This window comes from Hakea prostrata, chromosome 6 (assembly GCF_041222555.1).
Source record: "Hakea prostrata isolate BN-2017 chromosome 6, UWA_Hpros_2, whole genome shotgun sequence".
NCBI lineage: Eukaryota > Viridiplantae > Streptophyta > Magnoliopsida > Proteales > Proteaceae > Hakea > Hakea prostrata.
The window spans coordinates 41,385,018-41,409,136 of NC_142605.1; the positions used below are offsets into that span (position 1 = coordinate 41,385,018).

The 24,119-nt window shown below is 37.7% G+C and overlaps 4 protein-coding genes across 4 annotated transcripts; 2 read left to right on the forward strand and 2 right to left on the reverse strand.

Moving 5' to 3' along the window:
- Positions 1 to 242: 242 nt before the first annotated feature.
- LOC149014224 (protein LURP-one-related 8-like) lies at positions 243 to 1,212 on the forward strand. The gene is made up of 2 exons (XM_089160020.1): positions 243 to 584; positions 664 to 1,212. The coding sequence occupies exons 1-2, from the start codon at positions 288 to 290 to the stop codon at positions 1,048 to 1,050; spliced, it is 684 nt and encodes a 227-aa protein (XP_089016146.1). The 5' UTR covers positions 243 to 287; the 3' UTR covers positions 1,051 to 1,212.
- Positions 1,213 to 1,712: 500 nt separating this feature from the next.
- Positions 1,713 to 10,838, reverse strand: LOC149014225 (uncharacterized). Its single transcript, XM_089159375.1, has 6 exons — positions 10,328 to 10,838; positions 9,515 to 9,850; positions 5,099 to 5,227; positions 3,939 to 4,276; positions 3,071 to 3,575; positions 1,713 to 2,685 (listed from the first exon to the last, which is right to left on the reverse strand). Exons 1-6 carry the CDS (start codon positions 10,503 to 10,505, stop codon positions 2,180 to 2,182), a joined length of 1,992 nt encoding a protein of 663 aa, XP_089015501.1. The 5' UTR covers positions 10,506 to 10,838; the 3' UTR covers positions 1,713 to 2,179.
- A 4,715-nt stretch (positions 10,839 to 15,553) lies between these two features.
- LOC149014226 (serine/threonine-protein phosphatase PP1-like) lies at positions 15,554 to 21,621 on the forward strand. The gene is made up of 4 exons (XM_089158509.1): positions 15,554 to 16,322; positions 17,717 to 18,276; positions 19,966 to 20,178; positions 20,687 to 21,621. The coding sequence occupies exons 1-4, from the start codon at positions 16,139 to 16,141 to the stop codon at positions 20,708 to 20,710; spliced, it is 981 nt and encodes a 326-aa protein (XP_089014635.1). The 5' UTR covers positions 15,554 to 16,138; the 3' UTR covers positions 20,711 to 21,621.
- Positions 21,622 to 21,865: 244 nt separating this feature from the next.
- On the reverse strand, positions 21,866 to 22,956 carry LOC149014227 (desiccation protectant protein Lea14 homolog). Its single transcript, XM_089158510.1, has 2 exons — positions 22,599 to 22,956; positions 21,866 to 22,451 (listed from the first exon to the last, which is right to left on the reverse strand). The coding sequence occupies exons 1-2, from the start codon at positions 22,802 to 22,804 to the stop codon at positions 22,202 to 22,204; spliced, it is 456 nt and encodes a 151-aa protein (XP_089014636.1). The 5' UTR covers positions 22,805 to 22,956; the 3' UTR covers positions 21,866 to 22,201.
- Positions 22,957 to 24,119: the final 1,163 nt, after the last annotated feature.

A 24,119-nucleotide genomic window follows, 5' to 3' on the forward strand; every position in this document is an offset into this window, starting at 1 on the left:
TTTTAGACTATATATATATATATATATATATATATATATATATATATATATATATATATATATATAATATTAAATTCAGAACCAATCATCCATCATCCATCAGCGTAAACTTAACTTCTTTTGTGGTACTATGTAACCTCCACACAAATCTCGGTCGCTTTCATCAAACGTAGGTAGAGATTATGTTGAACAAGTCGAAAATATCAATAAATGCTCCAAGCTAGTTCGTGAATTTTGAAGCTCTCCGTCTTCCATTCGTCTCAGAGAAAGAGAGAAAAAAGGAAGATATGGTTCGTCTCTCGAGGTGTGCTTCAAGCAAAGCAGTTCGTGTCGCAGAAGGTCAAGGTATCGATAGACTGGACAGCAAAGGAAGCGAGATGATGAAGAAGTACGATTCAAGTAGTAGTTGTTTTACATCACTAACAGTGTGGAGGAAATCACTTGTATTCAATTGTTATGGATTCACAGTGTTTGATTCCAATGGAAATCTTGTTTATCGTGTCGATAACTATAGAGGTGATCCTACTGAAGACATCGTTCTCATGGATGCCCGTGGAAAACCTCTCCTCACTCTGCATCGTAAGGTATATTTGATTTTTTTTTCTTCAAATTTTCTTTCAGATTGGTTGATTTATTGGTTTTTTTGTACGAAATATGAAACAGAAAAGAAGATTTGTGAAGAATTTTGTGGTATTCGAAGGAGAAGCAGAAGAGAGAGATGGTAAACGGAAGAAACCTATTTACTTTGGAAGGAAGCATGTGAATCTACTGTTGCAGAGAAACCGGCATGTATTGGCTCATGTGTTTCGAGGATCGGATTGTACTCCAGAGAAAGGTTATGGATTGGTGATTCAAGGATGTTACGAGAGAAGAACATGTGAGGTGGTGGATGATGAGTCGGGAGAAGTCGTTGCAGAGATTAAGAAGAAAGATTCATGCATTCAAGGAATCTCTCATGGAGTCGACGTTTTTCTTTTGATCGTTCGACCAGGTTTTAGCCCTGCTTTTGCAATGTCGCTGGTTTTACTTCTCGATCAAATGTTCACCTGATCATCCCCATCATTATTAGTTCATTCTTTTTCGTTCTGATTGAAAATTCTTTTTCGATTAACAATAATACGATCCGGTGCTTCTCTCTCTCTTACTTCATTTCCGGTTTGAGTTTCTCAGTTTTGAGTTTCTAAGACGGCAGCTATGATGCTAACGACGGAAAAGAACGAATCACGCATGAGAGCATGAAACATGATTCGTTGACTTGGGAATGCGAGGTACCTTCATATACAAGATATTTAATTAAATAGGGGTAAAAGTGGTATTTTCACCCTCTTTCTCTCTCTCCAGGAAAAATGATAAACACAGAGGACCGAGTCTCCCTTTTGTCATATTCCTTTTCATGGGAAATAACGGCGGTCAAATGACCACAGGGCAGACAGCAGTCTGAATCCTTTGCCAATGGAGGAGTAGTAGGATGGTTAGGAACCCGCTTCTTAGTGGAGAGGTCATGGGTTCAACTCCTGCCGGCGGCATATGTAATATCTCTATCCCCATATATAAAAAACGCCTTTGTACCGAAAAAATATATGCTCTGTTCGAACTTCTTCTTCGTCACATATCTCTGAAAATTAACCAAATGAAGACATCTCTGAAAACTAACCAAATTGAAGACATATCTCTGAAAACTAACCAAATGAATCAAAATTGAGACCCAATAGATTTCATATGGACCCGAAATTTATTATGTAGTGAAGAAGCGTAAAGAAAACACGTACTACCTTTCCCCCAGAAAAATTAGCAAAATTAGCAATACCTGACATTGATGATGACATGCTTTCAAATCCCATCCATGGCATCTGCTTACTTTTTTGTGATCATATATTGAATTCTACTTCATTGCATTTTCATGTATAGGGAGGGAAATAGGAAAAGATGAGACAGAAAGAGAAACAGTGAATCCCATTGCCTTCATCTACTGCTCTACACAAGGCAAACATCAATTTACAACTTCTTAGGGAACTAAATATCCAGATTTACCACACAACCTCCAAGTAAAATGTTACAACATCAACCTCAACTCACCCAGATACACCGTTACAGTGAACAACCTATTTGAATTTGCAAGAGAATGTACACGCAAGCCTAATAAAAGAATTAGGAAGCCATAACACTAGAAACAATACCATCAATCTCTCTTGCACCTTCCTCTTCCCCACTCTACTGACAGTGTTTTCCTTGGCTTCTGATGACTGTTGTACTCCAACACTCGAGTGGAAAAGGACTTCGAACTGAGAAGATTTATGTCATCAGATTTCATTATTAACTTAGAATCGGAAACCTGATCTCTCTCTAATTTACTCAGAGACGATATACTGGATACTGGCACCGAGCACTTTGTTAATCCTCTTCCAAGATTATTGTACACGAGATCCTTTTGCTCATCCGCTCTGCAGAACTTGGGTGGTTTTGGTAGTGTCATTAGGTCAGCAGATCCTGTTACTGATTTTTCTGCAACAGATGGAACTTCTGCTTTTCCTGTTGAATACTTCGACCTGCGGGCTTTCATGGCTTTTTGTGATGGTTTCTTGGGCCATCTGATTTTCCCGTTGCTTTGGTCTCGTTTCCTAAAATCACTTGCCATCTCACACAGTATTTGAGCAGCAGCCAATAGTCTTGGAGAATGTACATCAGCTATAAATAAAGACAACAGATCAAATGTGAAAAGCCAGACAAGAATCAGCAACCATTACTGATTACAAATTGGTAATTATGCACTACATGAATATTTAAGCAATAAAACTCATTCATGGTCCACAAATTCATCAACCTAGACAGCTCCAATGAAGGAGGGGCATATCCCAGAGACGATCGGATTCAGTAATTCATTCTTCTAATCTAGAGCCTAAATTTCCAGGTATATTTATTAATCACGAATTTAGAGAAAATAAAGTTTCAGGAGGTGAAGCGGGATTAATTTCCACATCATATAAACATTTATTGATTAAAAGAAAAAGCTAAAGAATATACACATGCAAAGAAGGCATGAACTGTTCATAACCTTTTTGGAAGGTCTTACCTGGAATATGAGAAGGTGGATGAAATCTTGATGACGGCTCAGGCCAAGAAGGTTTAATATCCACCAAGGGCACTTTTCCATCTTCAGGAAGACCTAGCTTTAGTTCCCTTGAAGGAACTAAACTGTGATCATAGGTCAACGAATCCAAATCTGTAAAAGAACCACCGGCATCTCTGAGAGAGCCAGCAGCGCTTCCTATCCTCACCCATCGACCTTGACATGTGCTCTTTAATGTACACACCTTGCCCACATCAGCATTGGTTTTACAAGGCAGACCAATTGAGTGCGACCAAGAAAAAGGGGGCAGGCCAAGTCTCTTAGATGTTAACTTGCTTGAACGTAGATCTGTAGAACTCCTGGAAGACATTGCTGGCTTGGACACTTCCAACAGGAGAGAATCCAGGCCTTTAGCTGGTGGTAGTGCTAAGTGCTCCAGAATATCTTTAGGCTTGAACAATGAGGAATCGTTCTTATCGCCGGAAACTCCAGGGTTTCCACAAGAAGCCTGAATATCAAGGAATGAAGACAAAGCAAAAGAAGTAACTAACCAAAAGTCTTCAATATTACTTTTTCCAGGTAATAGGTGTTATTTATAAAATTAAGCATGCTAAAGCAAAATGCTACAAATCATACATACGTAAGTGGGTATTCCCTATCATAAGGTCCAGTTTCACATCTGATATTCAGATGCAAATAGAAGATCAAATGGCCCATCAGAAAAGATTGGGTAGGACAAGCCATTTCTTATGAAGTAGGGAACAGAAATTATCCAAATCACTCCCTAGAACATATGACACCTACAAATGTTCCTTTTGAAAGTATTTTATGATCAGACCGGCTAGTAGCTGAAATTCCTCTCGAAGCTTACCTTGGTGGCTGAAGCTAAATCTGTCATGTTGGTATCCACCTTATCACAGTCCATGCTTGTGCCGCTAGAGCTCGAAACCATTAGCCATGTAGGTGCTTTTTCATTGGAACTATTGTCAAGCTCAAGAGAATTTTGAGAGCGCATAGGTCTCCGGGGCTGAAGAATCAAACAAGCCTTTCTCACTGAGTGTAGAATGTTTTCATTTGAATTGGCTGCCTTTTTCCCTTTGTCTCGGCAAAAACTAGGACATTTGTAACTGCCATCGAGGAGTTCACTTAATGACAACTCATCTACATGCTTTGTAACGTCATGAATATCTGACTTGAGACCATATATTCCTGGTATAAAACGTCCCAAGTGCAACAATAAATTTCATGTAAGAGAAAATTCTAAGAGAAATTATAAAGGCAAACTGATATAAGGACAAATAATCAGTATGCAGAATGGACAATCAAATCATAATTCCTGTTGGTTTTTTCCATTAGCAAAAAGTGCAAGGAATAAACAATCTTTAAGAAAACATATAAAGAGAAATATATATTTCAGATTTGATTAGATGCCATTAATAACAGAGGATAGACATTTTGTCTTTTGTCCCTGAAGGCCTAAAAATTTCCATGCTATCAGCATATAGCTGCAGTTAGAGTCTCTGCCCCCATTGCATCCCAAGCATGCATCTTACGTATTTACAAGAAAACATGGTTGTTGGTGGTATCTAAACAAATTAAGCAAGTAGTCTGGCAAGTCTGTATATATCATTGAAGTTTTTCCATGTACAAAATGTTGGTTTAAGAATCCAAGACTAAAATGCTCAAAAACAACTCAGCCAATATCTACTAAAAAAGAATTCATACACAGCCATTTATTGGCCTGGCGCATTGGGCTTCTTCTTTATAGTGTATGTCTTTAGCTCTACATCAGCTTCTGGATACATAAAATATGCGACATAGCACGTTTCCTACAGTTAATACCAAAGTCTTAATTAATTTGTGGCAGTTATGCAATGACAACTATTTCCTGCAGCAGACTATTTCACCAAAACAAAAATGCTAGATAACCACACACACACACACACACAAAATTTAAAAAAAAAAAAAAAATATATATATATATATCAACATGACAATTCAAAGAAACAACTTCAATATATGATGGCATACCTAGAATATTATTCCCTCCTATAGCTGAACTAGAGCTCAAAAGACCAGCCTTTGCAAAGAAAGAATCCAATTTAGTCTTTGTCTTGACACGCTTGGTATCATGCTTCTGTCTCACAACCTTGGATTTCTCTGCAAGAGTGGCACATGAAAGGCAACATAAGTACAAAATTCATCGAAGTACAACGAAGATATCTTCATAATATATATATAATTGCAAACAGACAAACATATACCACACTCCACTATGTAACGTGATTACCTCCCAGTCAAAAAAATAGAAGGTTGATGTAGAAAACTAGAAACTGATAGAATTAACTATGAAACAGAACAACGAGAAAATGTAACTTACCGCCACAGTTCCTGACAATTTAGACTGCCTTATTTCATGAAAACCATATAAGCCCATTGAATATAACTAGAGTAGATTCCAAGCAGGTTTATTAAAACAACAAGAGAGGTAGATATACCACCAATACTTCTGGAAACTCTTTCATTTCAAAAATATATTCCAATTTAGTTGATAAAAAAATATTCATCTCAATGCAGTATAAAATTGTAGAGCCTATCTGGGACACGTACCAATCGACAGTCCAGAATCCATATAACCACACCCATACCAGGACCGGATGGGTACAACTAAGTGTCAACAGAGGAACTCTAAATCCTTGTCACCTACAAAGGATAATAAAGAGACCATGACTGAAGTATGACCTATTTAATGTCGACAGAACTTACCTATTCATTATGTCTTGCTCATCCAGTTTAAAACTCTCTAGAAATGAAATTAAGTTCAGGTTTAACAAAAAATATACAACTTAAACTTTGTTTATGGTTCTTTGGTTTCTCGGGTTAATATTACTTATGAATGGGACTTAAGTCTATTGGGTGACTGGAGCTGGGGGGCGATGAGAAAGCTTAATAAAACTATTTATTTCTTTAAGGGGATTTGGGGCCGGGATCGCAAGTGTATTCTAAAAAATCACTAAATTAGTTTAGCTAAAAAATATGTATGCATAGACCTTATTAATTCTTTATAGTTTCAAAGATAAACCGTTAGTTTCAGGCTCCCTTTGGCATGATTTATATCTACAAACTTACATATGAATGGGACTTACATTTATCGGGTGACTGGTGTTTGGGAAAAGGAGAAATTCTTAATAAACTATTTATTTCTTTAAGGGGATTTGGGGCCAGGATCGCAAGTGTATTCTAAATAATCCGCTAAATTTAGTTTAGCTAAAAACTACATACGCTTCGGAAGATGTGAGTACATGCATAGACCTTACTAATACTTTATAGTTTCAAAGATAAACCGTTAGTTCAGGCTCCCTTTGGCATGATATATATCTACATTCCTATTCTAATTTTGAAAAATGAATTTCTCATGAGATATAAATACAAACTCATTGATAGCAATAGACAAAATACTTTATAGAATGAGAAATAGATTCTGTATTTCCTATTTTCAGAATAATTTCTATAGCCTAAATCTACAACCTAAAGGGGGGAGAGAATTGGAGAGGAGCAGCAGGGAATTGCAGGGGAGGGGGTCAGCAGTGAGACAGAAGAGAGATGGGAGGATTGGGGAGTGTTGTATTATTATTACTATTTTTTGTGTGTGGTTAAGGGGGTGGTTCACTTGGGAGAGCTTCAGCTGTGTTTAAAATACACGCTAGGCTATTAGCTGAGAAAAGGGTGTTCTCTCTATATCTGATTAACCTATCCTCCTACACAGGGGAATATATTTTCTACTTGTTCAGACATGTAATCTGTGATCATCAATCATTCTCCTTCTCCATTCACAATGGGACAAGTATCCAATTCTTAAGCACATATAGAGTGCATAGACAACCAGTACAAGACCACACACAACACCAAGTAGACACCAAAAACCATAATTTAACAGAACTCTAAAAAGAGTCAATAGCTTTGGCTGCTTCATGACCTCCCATAAAGTGGAATAACTGGATCCAGCCCCAGCCACTTCCTGAGTACGATATGCAGATTAAAGAAACAGATTGGAAGATTTTAAAAACAAATTCTATCCGATGCTTTTCATCATATGATCCCCCAATCTTTGAGTAATAGTAGTCTAGCTGATGGCATCATATGCTCACTGCCAACTCCAATCAATATACAGTGGTGAATCTACATCACTGCTATGATGGTTTTGACATCAGAACCGTGAAATTTTCTGTCCTCTTCTTTCTCTGGTTGACCCTAGTGTGAGAGTGTCTGCCCTGCTTCTCAGTATGAAATAAGCACACTTGGCAACCTCAGACGGCAGGCTGAGAAATAGAAAAGAGGAAGACAAGCCTCTGGTGGGAATACATGATAATACCATATTTTAACGATTAGCTGACCATGGCAACCAGTACCGTATTGACCACTTAAGTACAGGTTACAACTACTCTAAAATCTAACCCTGTAACTTTTTCTCTGCACTAATGTGGCAGGGTGTTTTACCAAAAAGTGCATCAGTTTGAGATTGGTCTTCCTATATTTGCTTCATCTTATAGAAAGAGCCTGCTTCAAACCTGCAAATTCATCCCAAAACTCACCAAGTCCATCCTCAACTTAAATCTGGTCTGTAGAACAATTCATTCATCATCAAATGTTCTTCCGCATCCCAACCTCAAAAGTCAACAAAAATGCTGCCCTACCAAACACTTGCAAGAAATGTATCTGATAAATAAAGACATAAACCATACCAATGAAAGCCTTAGTCAACACCCTACATTCTAACCATGGGAAGCTTTCCTCCAATCAACCCAACAGTTACTAACATTTGTTAGGACCAGTAACAAGTTTTCAACTTTCTCTAAAAAAAATTGAGACCTTTAGGTATCAGATCCCATTCACAGGATCTGGCCTTTTGGATCCTCGATTGGAACAATTGAAATATAAAGTCACAAGATTAAACTACAATCAAAGTGATTTATCAAATTGTGTACAGAGTTTTACAAACATCTAAAGAAGAGAGAAATGGAAAAAGGATCCACCCTCAACTCCAAACCCCCTGTCCAACCCCATAAGTGAAGGTGGAAACGCAGCTCTATCTTCTGTTGATACAGTTTTTTCCTTTCATCATGTTAGTTACACCTTTTAACATTCACTTAACCAACATTCCACAATTAAATAGAGTGTAATTGCATATTTTCTGTTAGATAAGTAATTTTCAGCCTATGTATTTAGGTAAGTTCTGCTTATCGAGATATCACATTCATAATTAACTAGTAGCACTAATGAGCAGGTTTTGGAAGCATAGAATCAGGATCCAATAATCTTAGCCGGTACTGACCCAGATTGATCAGAATTGGCATGGATTGGTAGTTGGATCTGTGTTTTAATGCCTTCTAAGGTTTTCTTGTACAGCGATTGGACGAGCCAGATTAGTTGATATTCGGATTGGATATTCTTGAAGCACAGCAAATGGGGCTAAACTGTGGAAGCTGCATATTATTAAATAGAAAGCAGTTTAGATGATGGTTATTAATAGGAACCCAAATTTCATGTAATAAAATTACTACTGAACTGTGAAAATTGATTTAATTAATAAAATTACTACTGAACTGTGAAAATTGATTTAATTAACGGAGTTCCAAATGCAATGCTGCTCTAAGAGTCGAATATAAATAAATGGGAATGCAGGATATCGGAATTAGATGCTACAATGCTCACACTACCACTAACCCGAGGAACCAAGTTGTCCCAACTCTGACAGCAAGTCCAATGGCCCAACCTCTCACTCAGAACCGGAAACACTTCCTTCCTCTCCTGTTCCTCTCTTAACCAGAATCACTCCTCCCTTCGTAACCATTTCCCCACCAACCCACGTTTTCCATGGACCCATTCTGCCTCTACGAGTATAGACTCATTTAGTTAATGGCCTTACGGTTACATAGCTCCTAATTTTCGGGATATATTACATGAATAGTTTTATTTTGGCTAGCATCAAGCCAAGATACCATATTTGGGATTCCAGGAATTATATCAGACTCTTTATAAATGCCTACAATCACAACCCGTACATGTATATGTTGTTCTTTTTTGTTTTTGATACATGGCACAGATCTGTAACTAATCCCATGTCACAGGAATGAAGAAATTTTTTAGGAATCCTGGAACCTATTAGTGTCTGCCTAACCTTGTCCCTCCATTGTTATCCTGGACTCTACATAAACAAATTTTTCTGCAATGAAGAAGGTTGAGTAATCAATTGGTTGTACAAAATATTTTTTGAAGCATATATAACTATTTCATGTGTATGCGTACTATCCCCCCTGTTACAAGGCTTTTTTTATATATTTTTATTCAACCCACCCGAACCCCCCCCCCTCTCAGGAAAAAAAAGGAAAGAAAGAAAGACATATAGATGAAAATACAGGTAATATTAGGGTGCTATGGACACATTACCAGTGAAGGAGCATTTTGCTTGGCCCGATCCAAGCTTCTCAAACATAAGGTTTTTATCATCAGTTCCATGATGGGTTACGGAATCTTCTAATTGATCCGTTTTTTGTCTCTTAGGGAAAGGGCTAGAACTCTGAATTTTTCCTGATTTTCGAATACATTGTTTACCACCACTCCTGGGCAACATGACAATAGAACTGTTTACATTCCCACAGAGTTTTATGAGTTTTTCACCCTGAAAATCCGAATTCTGTCTTTCGTCCCTAGATAGCCCAGCTTCAGGTTTCCTGTGCCTGGAAATTGAATCTTGTTCGGAAGTGGTGACAACACACATTGCATCTGGAATGAAAATAAGGAACGTAACATCAATTTTGGGAGATAGACAAGTTTTCATAAAGAAATAACACACGCTGCATTGCATGGAAAAATATCCATCAGCCAAAATATTATGAAAGAACTCACATGTTCCTGGCAGATACATATTCATTATACACACACATGTTGAAGTTCTCAAAACTCAGGATTAATGATCGCATGGCATAAGTAAAAACCTCATTTATCCCTAACCCAAGCATGTGTTTTAACAAGGTTTTCCAAATCCCATGGCAGAATAGCCTGGACAAATGGCCCAGGCAGCATAATCACCGATGGTAGGGGAAGAAAGGGGCACCTGCGCCACTGGTATCACCAAGCTCTAGATAACATAACACAGTTAACACTTAACACTATGTACAGACAATGAGTCCCATCAAAACAAAAAATAGCCGCGGAAAATAAGGGGATGAAAATGAGCAGAAGAGAAGACTGGAAGTTGACCATTAGGGCTACACGAAGAGATGCGACCGTTGATCCGAGAGCTTCCGATGATGGAAACAGAGTCACCTTTCCTAGCATTTGCTTCCTCAACTGTAGTAACCCCAGTTCTACAAAACCCCTCGGCAGTCAAAAGCTTCGACACAGCCACGGCCGGAAGAGGCAACTCCACCGCATCCATTGTCAATTAACAAGCCCGCACATTCAAGTTAGGTAAGAAACGAAGGATCAGGAGAAGAAAACCAGTGCCGATATCACTTTGAATCGATTAAACAAATCAAGGCGGAGGAAACGATGCCATTTCCAGCTCAATCTGAAGCTTCTCCTCCTCCAGATACGACGGTTCCATGGATTCAAATGGACTCGGAAAGATTAATTGATGACAATCATAGGGTTTCAGTGGCTGTTAGAAGCTCATTCTCGCCGCAATCAGCTTTACCAAGACCAGGAGAGACGCAAGAGAGGCCAAATGCAACGTTTCTAGGGCTTCGAATTGGGATGTCGCTTAGTATTTATAGTTTTCGGGAAAGGGCGAACCTTGCCCGAAAAACACCACCTTTGACGGATATTCCGGCAAGTTTTCCGTCAGATTATCCATCCCATCTGTCTTTTGTTTGCTAGTGGTAGTTGTTCGTGCGCTCTCTGTATTACACGTGTACACCCGAGATTACCATGAGCTGGTAGGAGAAAAAGACGTTAGAAACGTCGTACAGACGTGGATGTGGTGTGTTAAAATGCTTACCCACCACATCCGAATCGAAATGACACCATAGCCGATGTATCGTTAAGCATGATACTCGAATTGAAATTCATATGGAATCAGGCGTGTTAGGGACTCGTCTATCGTATCAGCCGAATTGAATCGGCCACTTGAAAAGCTGATTCACCAAATCCTCTAATTAAATTATGGATTTTTCATGAAACTTGGTAGTTGGGTTTATTGAAAAATCACAAGATTATTTTAAAAAATATATTACAAGTTATTTATAATTAAATTGTGTTTTGAATAATTGAAGAAATTACTTTAACACTTGTTTGGTTACATGAATCTAGAGATTTCAAATGGAAAGATTTATATCTGTTTAGTTGTTTGAATTTTTAGATTCATGAAATCTAAGATTTTTTTTTTTTTTTTACACTAAAAATATAAATCTCTTATTTATAGTGTTATGTACTGGAGGATTGTTTTGAAACAAATCTTCGGCAAGCCGGATGTTTAGTCCACAAAAATCGGTATGATTCATACCTAGACCAAATAGCACACAACTGTCCAATGCAAGAAATAGAGGAGCAGAAAGGATTTAAATGTAGGACATGAAATTTATCAAACCACTTGGAAGTGAACTTAAGATCGCTAGACCACCGCCCCGGTGGTGAAGGGAGAAGTTGATAAAGGAGAATTGAATAAGAATCGAATGGGGCCGTTTAATTAATGAGGGTCGCATGCAGTAATTATTGGTGATTGGCACCGTTGTTGGCAACTGCCTGTGTTAATGAGAGTAGCATTTAATGAGTATTGATGAGAGAACAAGAAAATTGGACTTATGTGCATGTAAGAATCTCTCTCGTCTTCTCTTGTTCTCAAACGGTCGTTTTTTAATGGTTTGGTGGTTGGGATCGGAGATTACCACCGTCGAAGAAACTCACAAGTCCCTCGGCTTAGGATTTTGCTTGGCAGCAGTGCGTGGCACTGCTCTAAGTAGCTAACGGTCAAGATGGAAAATTAGGTCTTTGATTAAATTGTCACTGTAGATTTTACCCATGTGTAAGAAAACTAATTTTAAGAGGTAACAAATTTGGTTCAGATCGCACGGTTCAACCATTACAAAACCAAAGCAAACCAAAGCTGTGTTTGAAAATAAAAAATAAAAGAGAGTCGTCTTCTTCCTCTGGGTGTTGCTGCTGAACCTTCAAAGTGAGAATGAAACTTGCAGAATAAAATGAACAACCAACCCATCAAATACCTAATTTTCTAGTAGTGAACACTTGACCCAACCTTCTGATCTTCTAGTGAAATCTACTACACCTTGATTAATTTCCTCCTGATTTGGGTCTACTACACCTTGATTAATTTCCTCCTGATTTGTTATCCCAGTTCATTATCTATCTCTCTGTCTTCGTTGTTCAATTCTTTAATTTTCCTTCTCCCAATGCTAAGACGCTTCCCTTTAATTGCATAAGAGTTACTTCTACTTTCTAAAAAACTTGAAGAATCGTTCTGTCCAGGAAATTTAGGTTATTGAAGATATTGCAGAAATTAATATGATGTATCCTAAACTTAAAACCCTAGCTTTTTCCTTTACTGCAGCTAATCTCACAAAGACAAAATCATCTATGTAAATGTCACTCAATCTGTGTAGAACGAAGTAATCAAGCCCACGATTAACGGGACACTGAATGTAATGAGATCATCCAAGAAAGCCCAGTCAGTGAAACGCATCATCTTCACTTCTTCCGCTGGAGCTGTAGCCGTTCAAGAGCGGAAGCCGCCGCAATTTGACTAAACCTGGTGGAGCAATCTTGAATTCTAGAGACGAACCAAGATGGCCGGCTGGGTTAGCTTCTTTTCATTTGATCTCTGTTTGAAGCATTTGGCATTAAACCCACATTAAAATCGCAGCATATGACCAAATTTTGAAGCATAATTGCTCTGTTTTAGTATTAGTAGTGGTGATTGCCGCAATTTTCGTTTGTAAAGATGTATTTCTGTCTCGAAAATCAGGTATTTGATGGGTTGGTTTTTCATTTTATTCTGCAAGTTTCATTCTCACTTTGAAGGTTCAGTAGCAACGCTGAGAGGAAGAAGACGACTCTCTTTTATTTTTTATTTTCAAACAGAGCTTTGGTTTTTTAATGGTTGAACCGTGCGATCTGAACCGAGTTTGTTACCACTTAAAATTAGTTTTCATGCACATGGTAAAATATACGGTGGCGATTTAATCAAAGCCCAATTTTTCATCTTGACCGTTCGCTGCTTGGAGCAGTGCCACGTAGACACTGCTGCCAAGCAAAATCCCTCGGCTTATGTTCACTATTTTAAAATGGGTAATTTTCATCTGGACTTCTGAGGTTTTGTTTATGTCATTTTTAGTCCAAAAAAATTGAAACTTTGTATCTACCTCTACTGAACTATAGAAAAAAGTCAATTTAAGGATACATTATCATTTTTATGACTAATTTGCCCTTCTCATTTTTTAAATTGCCCCTTCTTCTTTTTTAATTTGAAACGAACTCAAAGCTTTGAATTTTGCGAACTCGCTGACCGGTGAAACTCTAAGCCTGCAACTGGTCTATTTGAGCTCCACCACCATTGATGAAGAAGGTGCGCACATTTCCTAACTCTGTATTTCTTGCTCAGTGGTGTTGCATAAACTATCAAACTTTCTCATAGAAAAAGTAAACCATTATAAACAAAATCATACAAGAACCGGTCCACAAAAACTTAGTAAAATGGGAGACGCATCTTTGAATGGCAAGAATTCCTCGAATGCTTCAGGCGTGTTGGAACTTAAATCTACTTGAAATCAGAGAGGCTGACAGGAATAACGAGGAATGGGCAGAATCTATTTTGGACTTCTTGAAACTTCGAAAGATGCAGGATTTAGAAGTGAAAACTGGAAGACATTCGGGATTCCTCGATTGAAGAAATGGATTAGTTGAAGGACGATTTGGGACAGTAAAGGGAAGTAACCAAGGTTCTATAAGTGTGGGTTCAAAGGGTTTCATAGTTTGAAGATGTAGTTGTTCATCAGACAAGGATTGGGGCTTCTACGATAGGGAGTTTCGAAGCTTCAAATTATGAGAGCATGAACACCAGTGAGCAAGAAATACAAAGCTAGGAAATGTGCGCACCTTCTTCATCAATGGTGGTGAAGCTCAAATAGACCAGTTGCCGGCTTAGAGTTTCACCGGTCAGCGAGTTCGCAAAGTTCAAAGCTTTGAGTTCGTTTCAAATTAAAAAAGAAGGGCAAATTAGTCATAAAAATGATAATGTGTCATTATATTTACTTTTTCTATAGTACAGGAGAGGTAGATGCAAAGTTTCAATTTTTTTGGACTAAAAATGACATAAACAAAACCTCAAGGGGTCCAGATGAAAATTACCCTTTTAAAATTTAATTGTGAATAACTTGTAATTTTTTAAGTAATTACAACATAATAGTGTATTGTCATTAGTTTTATTACAATAATAGTGAATATCATGTAAAAAATTCAAATCAATATAATATACACAAGACTCTTTTGCGCAATTGAAGTTTAATAGAACCCTCATAGCATTTATTCAATGCTAATCATCACAATAGCCATTGCATCATATGCCCAATATAGCAAGATGATTTTGTAGTTACTTTCAATAGTCTAAGGGCTTGTTTGGTTACAAATCTCTGGATTCATGAATGCAAGATTTACACCGGTTTAGCTGTGAAAATTTATAGATTCATGAAATCTGTAAATTCATATTTTTATACAAAAAACGTGAATATGTAGATTGGATTTTACCCTAGCTATAAAATAGCTAAACATTTTAACATAATTCTCAAAACTTCGACTTTCGAACAATAACGAAGAGTTCTCTAGGGTTTTCATTCCATAGATTCAGGTTAACTAAATAGTTAATTTTATGAATCATGACTTATAGAGATTTGAAATCTATAAATATTTGAAATATCCTCACTCAAGTAACCAAATAGTTTTTTTTTTTTTAAATTCTTATGAATTGGAAAGAGAGATCGGAGGAGGAAAATGGAAGTAAAAAGAGCTTGATGGGCAAAAAGGTAACATCAATCATATGTTAAATCCTTATCTAGTGACCAACAAAACTAAGTCTAAATCCTCTACCCACATGGAGAGAACAAATATAATTCTATATGGTTAAATTTTTTATATATGTTTAATATAAAATAAAATCTCCCGTATGGAAAAGACTTGGATTTATTCATTTTAGAATTTATATTAATAAAGAAAATTTTATTTTTAGATTGCAAATGTGTCAAGCATCCAACCATTCGAAATTGAAACTTTCTAATTCATGCGGGTGGAGGATCCGAACCCGGCAAAACCCATAGCGACTGGACCAGGGTTTTATTCTGTACTCCAGTCCAACTTACTCCGTTTGGGTTAATTTGCAGGTACACGTCAGCAAAAGTTGACTCGAACAGACACGTGTGTAGGTGGGACTTCTTTAGTTTCAGGAATAGGGTTCACATTTCACAAATCACAAACTCATAAATGCGTTACAGGAATCATTTTTGTTTCTTTCTTGAAAGCACAAAGAGGGAAGCGAAAGAGCAGGGAAGAGAGTCAGAGACGAACAAGTTCTTTTGACCGAACAGATCGATCTGCAGACGAACAGTCCCTCGTTGATTTGTTCTTCGCATCAGTCACTCTTCCTCATCACTTACCAGGAAAAAAGGGAGAGAAAGAACGTGAAACCAGTATCTGTCGCCGGAATATTTGTACATACACGTATGCACGTCGTTAAATCTCAAGAGATCCGGTAGGTTTTGCCGGAAGATTAGACAGAAACAAAGAAAGACGAGCTGAGCTCTCCATCACTCTTCTTTAAAGCTATTGTTAATATTATCTTTGGATTTTGTCGCTTTTATAAAGCCTATCTCTCGTCAGTTCTGTTCGTCTTTTGACTCGCAAAAAATATATACACGTTCTCTCCTCTTCTCTCTTCTTTTTTCGCTATTTGTACGATCGGGGAGCTCTTTGATTTGTGATAAATAGTTGAAGAAGAAGAAGAATCAGCAGTTAGGGTTTTCAATTGTTACGTTATCGGCTCGAATTCGTTCTCAAGAATTCAAAAATATGCCAATGGATGAAACTTTGTTAGACGACATCATACGGCGTCTCCTCGACGTGAAGAACGGCCGGACGCCGAAGCAGGTCCACATCACAGACCCAGAAATCCGTATGCTTTGCCTTAATTCAAAGGAGATCTTCGTTAGCCAGCCTAATCTCCTCGAGCTGGAAGCTCCCATAAAGATCTGCGGTAATAATTGAAGAGACTGACTCACATTCATCTTTTATCTGTCTGTTTTGACTTATTGCTCTGTTAGGCAATCGAATGTGTATCTTATCTAAACATTGCAAGCTTTCATGATGAATCAAATTGGAGCACGATCACGCGCATGCATTACATTACTCTGTGCTACTAGTATTTAATTTCAGTTTAGCATGGTTCTGTGTTGGTAGGCTTAATGTGATGCGGTGCAAGTTTTATTGAGTTAAAACTCTCAAGGAAAGAGAGTAAAACAAGTATATATGAAAAGATAAAGGGGGTATTCCGGAACAGGACTTTGTTTTTGTACAATTGTTAAAAGAAGAATTACCTGGAATGGGGAAGAATACAAAATTTTTCATTGTGAATTTATTAGAGGAGAGCTTCATCGCAGTTCGTTATCTGTTTTGCATTATTGGAGATTTTTTGGAACCTACAAGAAAAATGTTGTTGTCTAGCTCTTAGTATGCGAAACTGTTGGTTAGTCTTTGTAAAACTTGTCCATTTTAAACATGTTGTCCACTGCCTCACAATTATTTCTATGCATAACGAATTTGTTAGAATCTTGGTCTTAGCAATTCCAAGATAATTTATAAGAGATATATTCTGCAAAGTGATTAGTAGTCTCAATTATAAATAAAGAAGACGATGTAGAGGTTCTCAGAGAATTAAAAGTATGATAGATGAAGTTGAGAGGTGGTGTCGAGTGTTGTTTGATATACCAAGTGACCCCTTAAAGAATCTGGTTGTCCGCTGGATGCTATCCATTTGCAACTTCAACATAGAAGGAATGACCTGCTGTTGATGTCTATTGGGTTTGTAGCTTTATCGGGTGAATTATTGATGGAACCAAAAGACCAAAGGCTAATATAAGCTAGCACAACCGACTCCTGGATTTGGAAAGGTACTCTTGGCTTGTTAACTTGCCCGATTACAAGCCTTCTTGTGAGAACAGAGATAGATTACATGAGGCCAGAGGCTTCTTTTGATTGAGAGACTGATGAGCCTGTGCCACCTATCCATTAAATGAAGACCTGTGTTCTGCTTTGATCACCAATGCTATAGGTGATTTCTTTGGTATATCTCTACAGCTATATGGTCAGTTAGGTATCTATCTGGAAGATCCTCTAGGTTATTTTAAGCACTAAACATTTCCAGAATGATATGGAACTATGGAACAGGGGACATTGTTATTCTGCTCTGTAGGAAGTGCAGAGATGTGGGACATAGCTTTAAGCTTTGATGAACTTTTAACTATTTACAAAGAAGTGAGGATACTACAGAAGATGAAATTCTTACATTCTTTTGGAACTTCTCATCTTCCTAAAAAGTCCTTTATATTTTCCCTAAATCTTCATTGCTGAATTGCTGTTTCCCTTTGACAGGAGATATTCATGGTCAATATTCTGATCTTCTCCGACTTTTTGAATATGGTGGCTTCCCACCTGAGGCGAACTATTTGTTCATGGGGGACTATGTAGACCGTGGTAAGCAGAGCATTGAGACTATTTGCCTCCTCCTTGCTTACAAGATCAAATACCCAGAGAACTTCTTTCTTCTCAGGGGCAACCATGAATGTGCCTCCATCAACCGTATATATGGCTTCTATGATGAGTGCAAAAGGAGGTTTAATGTTCGCCTCTGGAAGATATTTACTGAGTGCTTCAATTCTCTGCCAGTGGCTGCTCTTATTGATGAGAAGATTCTTTGCATGCATGGTGGATTGTCTCCTGACTTGAAGAACTTGGATCAGATTCGTAAAATTGCTCGCCCTGTTGATGTGCCCGATCAGGGACTTCTCTGTGATCTTCTCTGGGCTGATCCAGATAAAGATATTGAAGGGTGGGGTGAGAATGATAGAGGTGTCTCCTACACATTTGGGCCTGACAAGGTTGCTGAATTCCTTCAGAAACATGATCTTGATCTGATCTGCCGAGCTCACCAGGCAAGTGTATTTGGTATTTGTCTCTTAACTCTCCTGCTCCCCTCACGAACCTAACAAAAAAGACGGGGGGGGGGGGGGGTTATCAACTAATATGCATATGAGCATTTACGAGCTGATTGTAATCAGCTGCTTTGATTTATTCGAGATGAATCTTACAAAAAACATCAGACAAACCTGAGGATGTGCATTTAACTCACCCAGAGCACAATTTTTTAGGATTCCTATTAGAATGATTCAATTTGTTATTTTTCTTCTTTGAGCCTTTTCTGTTTATCTAGATCAGTTTGTCTTACGCCTTCACTATTTCTAGACTAGATGTGTTTGAGAATTTTGTTTCTCAATATTGTTTTGTAATTCCATAACTTAGTGAACTTTGCATCATGTTAGGTAAATTTCCAGGTTTGTGCTATGTACGTCAGATAATGGTCAACAAGCAACAACATTTCAAGTTTGATATCTTGAGTATGGCTTGATTTGTGGCTTGTGTTTCTTCATATTAAGTGGCCTGCAAGTTCCAACACTTTGAACCCTTCATTGATAATGTTATTGCCCATAGACATTCTTATAATATTGTTCTTCAGGCATCAAACTATTGCAACACATTACATGTGAAATATGATTAAATTGTGCAATGCTTTAGTGTTTCCCTCTTCTTTTTTTCCTTCTGCAAGGCAGATGAAGGTTGAGTGTCTTATATTGTGAGGCTTACCTGAGGATCATGGTAGAAGGGAACACCTTTGATGCTAAAGCTGGCACCTTGTGAGAGTGCATGAGACATGCCTCATACCATGAAACGGTTAGGTTTTATGGTTAATAAAACAAAATGATGTCCCTATCATGATTTTCTAGCTTAAGATTTATTTTCAAGAAAACCCACCCAAGTCTGATTTGTTCACTTTAAGATTGAAGGTGTATTCTTTATATGTTACTGCCCCTGAAAGGAATCACCAGGTGGCTGCCCATGTTCTTTGTCTGCTGTATCACAGCGACACAGCCTAGTTGGTGCTCGAACTTTGTAGATATATCGAGGACATGTCTAGGCTTTTTCATCCCATGTGGTATATCAACAGTTTAATTTGGTATGCCCATCTGGACAGTTGATGATATTAGCGAAGAGTTTCAATATATATTGGGCAAGACTTTGAAATCTAACTGATGATGATTCTCCTATATAAATCCAGTGGTTGGGATATCCATATTAGGTCTTTGCTGGATTCAGAGCTGTAAATACTAGTGTAGAAATTCATTTGATGATCAGAGCCAAGATGAACCATCACATTCGACCCAAAAGCAATGCAAGGGGTTCTACTTTCTGTGCAATGATAATATTGGCTAGCTGTGCATGGGACGGATGATTTTCCAGCAGGGTGCTGTTCTTTTGTTTTTTTTTTTTTTTTTTTTTTGGGTTGGGGGGGGGTTGTTTGTTTGGTTTTGAGGTTGGGACCTTTTTCCTTATAACTATCTCGTTTCCTCTTTGTAATGTATCTCATATCTCCTTTTAATTTGTTTTTATTTCTTTTCTTGGTTAAAATTTGGTTTTATTTCATTTACATGAATTTCATTTATTTAATGTAATATTGTGCTGCTCATACTTATGCACCATTTTAGGGTTATGCTTCACTGTCTAGGCTACTATCTCTGGTTTATTAAAAAGAGTGCTTTCATCTGAGTTTTGTGGTTTTCCATTAGGTTGTGGAAGATGGTTATGAATTTTTCGCACAACGACAACTGGTGACCATTTTCTCAGCTCCAAACTATTGTGGGGAATTTGACAATGCTGGTGCAATGATGAGCGTGGACGATTCATTGACATGTTCCTTTCAGATACTTAAGCCTTCTGACAAGAAAGGGAAAGCAGGAGCTAGCAACAACTTACTGAGACCTGGAACGCCTCCACATAAGGTACACAAGCTTTGTTTCTGTTTTTTAGCCTCAACAACTGTCTGCTTGAATGGCTTTTAGTAGTAGGTGCTAGGGGTGGCATTCGGTTTGCCAGTTTGGATGATCCGAACACGCCTTTTAGTTTTGAGTTGCACCAGAATCTGATGGTTCCTCTCCTTGGACAATACTTTATATAACTTGTGGAAATTCATTATTCTTGGCATGACATGGTTTTGAACATCCGTGGTGCCTATCCAGCTATCCCATTAAAACGCAGCTTCTTAAACAGCCTTACTTTCTCATCCCAAACAAAATTATAGCGGTAACTATACTACGGTTATTTATTAATTAGTGACTGACTCACAGTGCTCAATTTCTTGAGCCATGGTACAAGAAATGTTGATTGTAAGGATAATATTACTCTCTCTCTCTCTCACACACACACACATACACTCTTCTCTCTTTTTTGTGAACCTAATGGTTTGTTTTTGTGTGGGTAGAAACTAATGGGTTCAGCGTTCTTTTTCAGGTTGTGACGCCATATACCGTTTGATGTTAGGTTGACCCACTGGAAAGTGCGACGCATGCATGGTTTTTCTGTTACCATCTTTAGTTGGTTACTGTGTCGATTGACAAAATCACGAAAGAACCAATTATGGCCTGCACTTCAATGGTAAAGGTTTCTCTCAATATATGGACATAACACGTGAGCTCACCATGATGTGGGGAAGAGGAGGTAGAGTGAGCAGAGTGAGCTTAAACGTTTGCAATTTTTTTTTTTTTGGTTATTAAATGTGTAAATTTGATTTAGAAAGCAGAGCCAGTAATTCTTCATTTCCTAAGTTATATAGTGAAGTGATTTTTTCGGATAAAATATTGATGTGATACTTTCGGGGCACAAATCCAGTGTCCATTTGATAATCTATCAAAATACAGTTTCTGGTGTTTCGGTGTTTCGTGCTTCAGAAGAAACACAAGAATCGATAGAAAACCGTTTGATAAAATTGTTTTGTTTCAGATGTATTTTGAAACATGAATTTTATATGAAAAATTCTGGTTGAGGAAATAGTTTTGAGATAAAAATAATTTATTGTTGAGTTTTTTTTTCTTCCAAGCAAAAGTAGGGTGTTGTTAAGGTTTAAGTAAAACAATTTAGTTATTTAAGGCATTCATGGAGTTTGGCATTCTAAATACTGATGATTTTTTCACTTTGAGATTGCACAAAAGTGAGTTGTGGTTTGGTTGCAGTAAAAGATAACAGTGAGTTGTGGTTTGGTTGCAGTAAAAGATAACAACTCATTTCTGTGCAGTTACGATTTATGAGACATTTCCAATTCAACTTCACAAAAAACACATATTCTAATCAATCAATTCAACCACCGGGGTCTCAAGTTCACCAAGTGATTTGGTAAATTTCATGTCTCAAGTTTGAATTTTCTCTGTTCCTTTGTTTCTTGCATTGGACAGTTGTTTGCTCTTTGGCCTAAGCATGAGTGCTACCGGCTTTTGTAGCCTATACGCCTCTAGTGGGGTTCTGCTGACGAGGCCAGTGTTTGCGCTGGTAACAGGGCTAATGCTTGCGTAGCAGGGGGCGGCGTTAGGTGGTTAGGTGGCCGCTATTGCATTCTTTTTGTTCAAAAAAAAAAAATTCAATCAAATTCAGAAACCTAAACGATTCAGATTCAATATTCCTGGCATGACCTTAGATCCAACCAAAACATAAAATACTTGTCCAGTTTTTTGTATAAATATTCTCAAAAGTCTTTAGTACCCAATTGCCATTACTATGAGTCCATGGTGGTTTCCATCGTTCAAAAGGCATGATTTAATGTAATCAGAGTTTATACCTTCAAAAGTAAGCTTGATCGGGAAAATTCACATCATCATTCAAAAGTAAGCTACATGAACACACAAATTGGATCTAATCTCAGAAAGATGGAAACATCAGAATTTTTAAATTTTTTTTAACAACTTAATATGAAATCACTTGTAGCAGAATGAAGCAAACATCAGAGAGAATAAGATCCATCCATTGATAGAGGAGCTAGAAGAAATCAGCGATGGTAGGAAGCTTGATCTCCCCCTTGGTAGAGAGAGGCAGCGTTATATCACCGATGATTGGTAAGTCGAAAATGAATCCCAAGTCCAGTTCGTAATCTATGTCCCAATCTGATCCTATATCCCTCGCCAAGCTCATCAATATCGAATACGGAACCTTCACCGGCACGTCCAGCATCGTCGTCTCATTGCCCCGCAATGATCCTGGATCAGGTATTGTTCCCGACGCAACGGGTCTGATCCGGTTCCGGTAAGATAAACAACAATTACAAATAGATCGATCATTATTCATTAATATTGGAAGATTTCTATCTATCTATCTATGATCTTCGTTGTTGATCGATATATTAATCAATGATATTCTGAAAAGAAAACCTACTGACCTGGTAGCGCTTTTGAGTGTGTAAGAGATCTCGCAGATAGGAATCGGTGTGGAGTAAGGGTTGCTTACGGAGACTTTGGCATTGAATGTGACGGAATCACGGCTAACGTTCTTGAAATCGACGTCGGTCACCGTCGCTTCTGGATACTTTACGTGCGCGATCTTCTCTGCTACGAAGTTCTTTGCCTTGTCAAGCAAATCTGACATTTTTGTAAGATCTTCTTCTCCTTCCTCTCCTTCTTCTTCTCTCTTCTTTTGACTTTATTTCCCTTTCTCAGGATTCATATTTATGAATTATCGTCTCCTCGATTCTGCAATAGAGATCCTACTCCTGCGGCAAAGAAAATTAGTTTCGTACCAATTCCGTGATTTGCGTAGAAAGTAAGCACATCCATTCTTTTTTTTCTAATTAATAATTTTATATTAATGGATGATGACAATTCTATAATATTGTATATACCATGATCGTCTTTCAAAACCTCGTATCCATGAGTTCGAGACGTGAGTAATGGATATTTGTCATCTATTAAAAGGAAAAAGATAGTTGCAGATAGAATTTTTCGAATCATCTGTCTCCTCCAAGGGAGAACGATGTGTTTTCTATGGTTTTTAACCACATAATAGGGGGTGAGGACCGTGAGGTCATATGGAATCCACCCGATTCTTACTTTTAATTTTTTATTTATTTATTTTCACATGTGAATTCTACCACCATTATGTGATTATAAAGCAACAAGAAAGCACATTGTTATCTCCCAAGAGGGAAGTGATTCACACTCAAAACCCATGACTTCTTTATTAAAAAGATGTCCGTCATTGTTAACTCATCAATCCGTAAGATCCTACTAAAATCGGCCTTAATCTCGACCTGGAACTTGATTTTTCAAACCTAACGGTGTGGTTGGCTTACCTTCTAACCCGAAAGACTTTAATTGAGTTCAAGTTGAGGGTCCCAAACCAACTGATTGTACCTTATATGACATCCCAATGTTAGATGTCGCATTTACTGGTATATTTTTTGTGGGTTTATAGATTTTTTTGGGTAAAGGAAAATTGAATAAAAGAACCAAAGCAAGGTTGGTTGAGTGGTAAAATTCCATAGTTCTCAGTGGAGAGGTTTGGGTTCGACCCTTATCCTTGCAGAAAAGCACCAGCACCAGTACTATTCTATATATTATTAACTGAGCAAAGAGATAAATCTATTCTAAAATAGAAAGAGGACGAATTCCATGGTGATCTACACGTCCAAAACTCAAAACTCTCATTGGTAAAAGGTGAAGTTTTTCTCTATGCTTTATTTCAATATACTTTTTTATAAATTACTTATAGTTGTATTATCTATATTTTAGTCCTCCTATTAATTAACCTAAACTTTTAATGTGAATCCGACTAATGCAGTAAAATAATTCAGAGGTGGACCCTATGTGGGCCCCGCATTAGTCCACGTAGTATGTATGCTGAAAAAATATTAGTGCTTGTTCAACGGAGAGGTGATCCAGATTCATTAGTTGGCCCCCCCTCA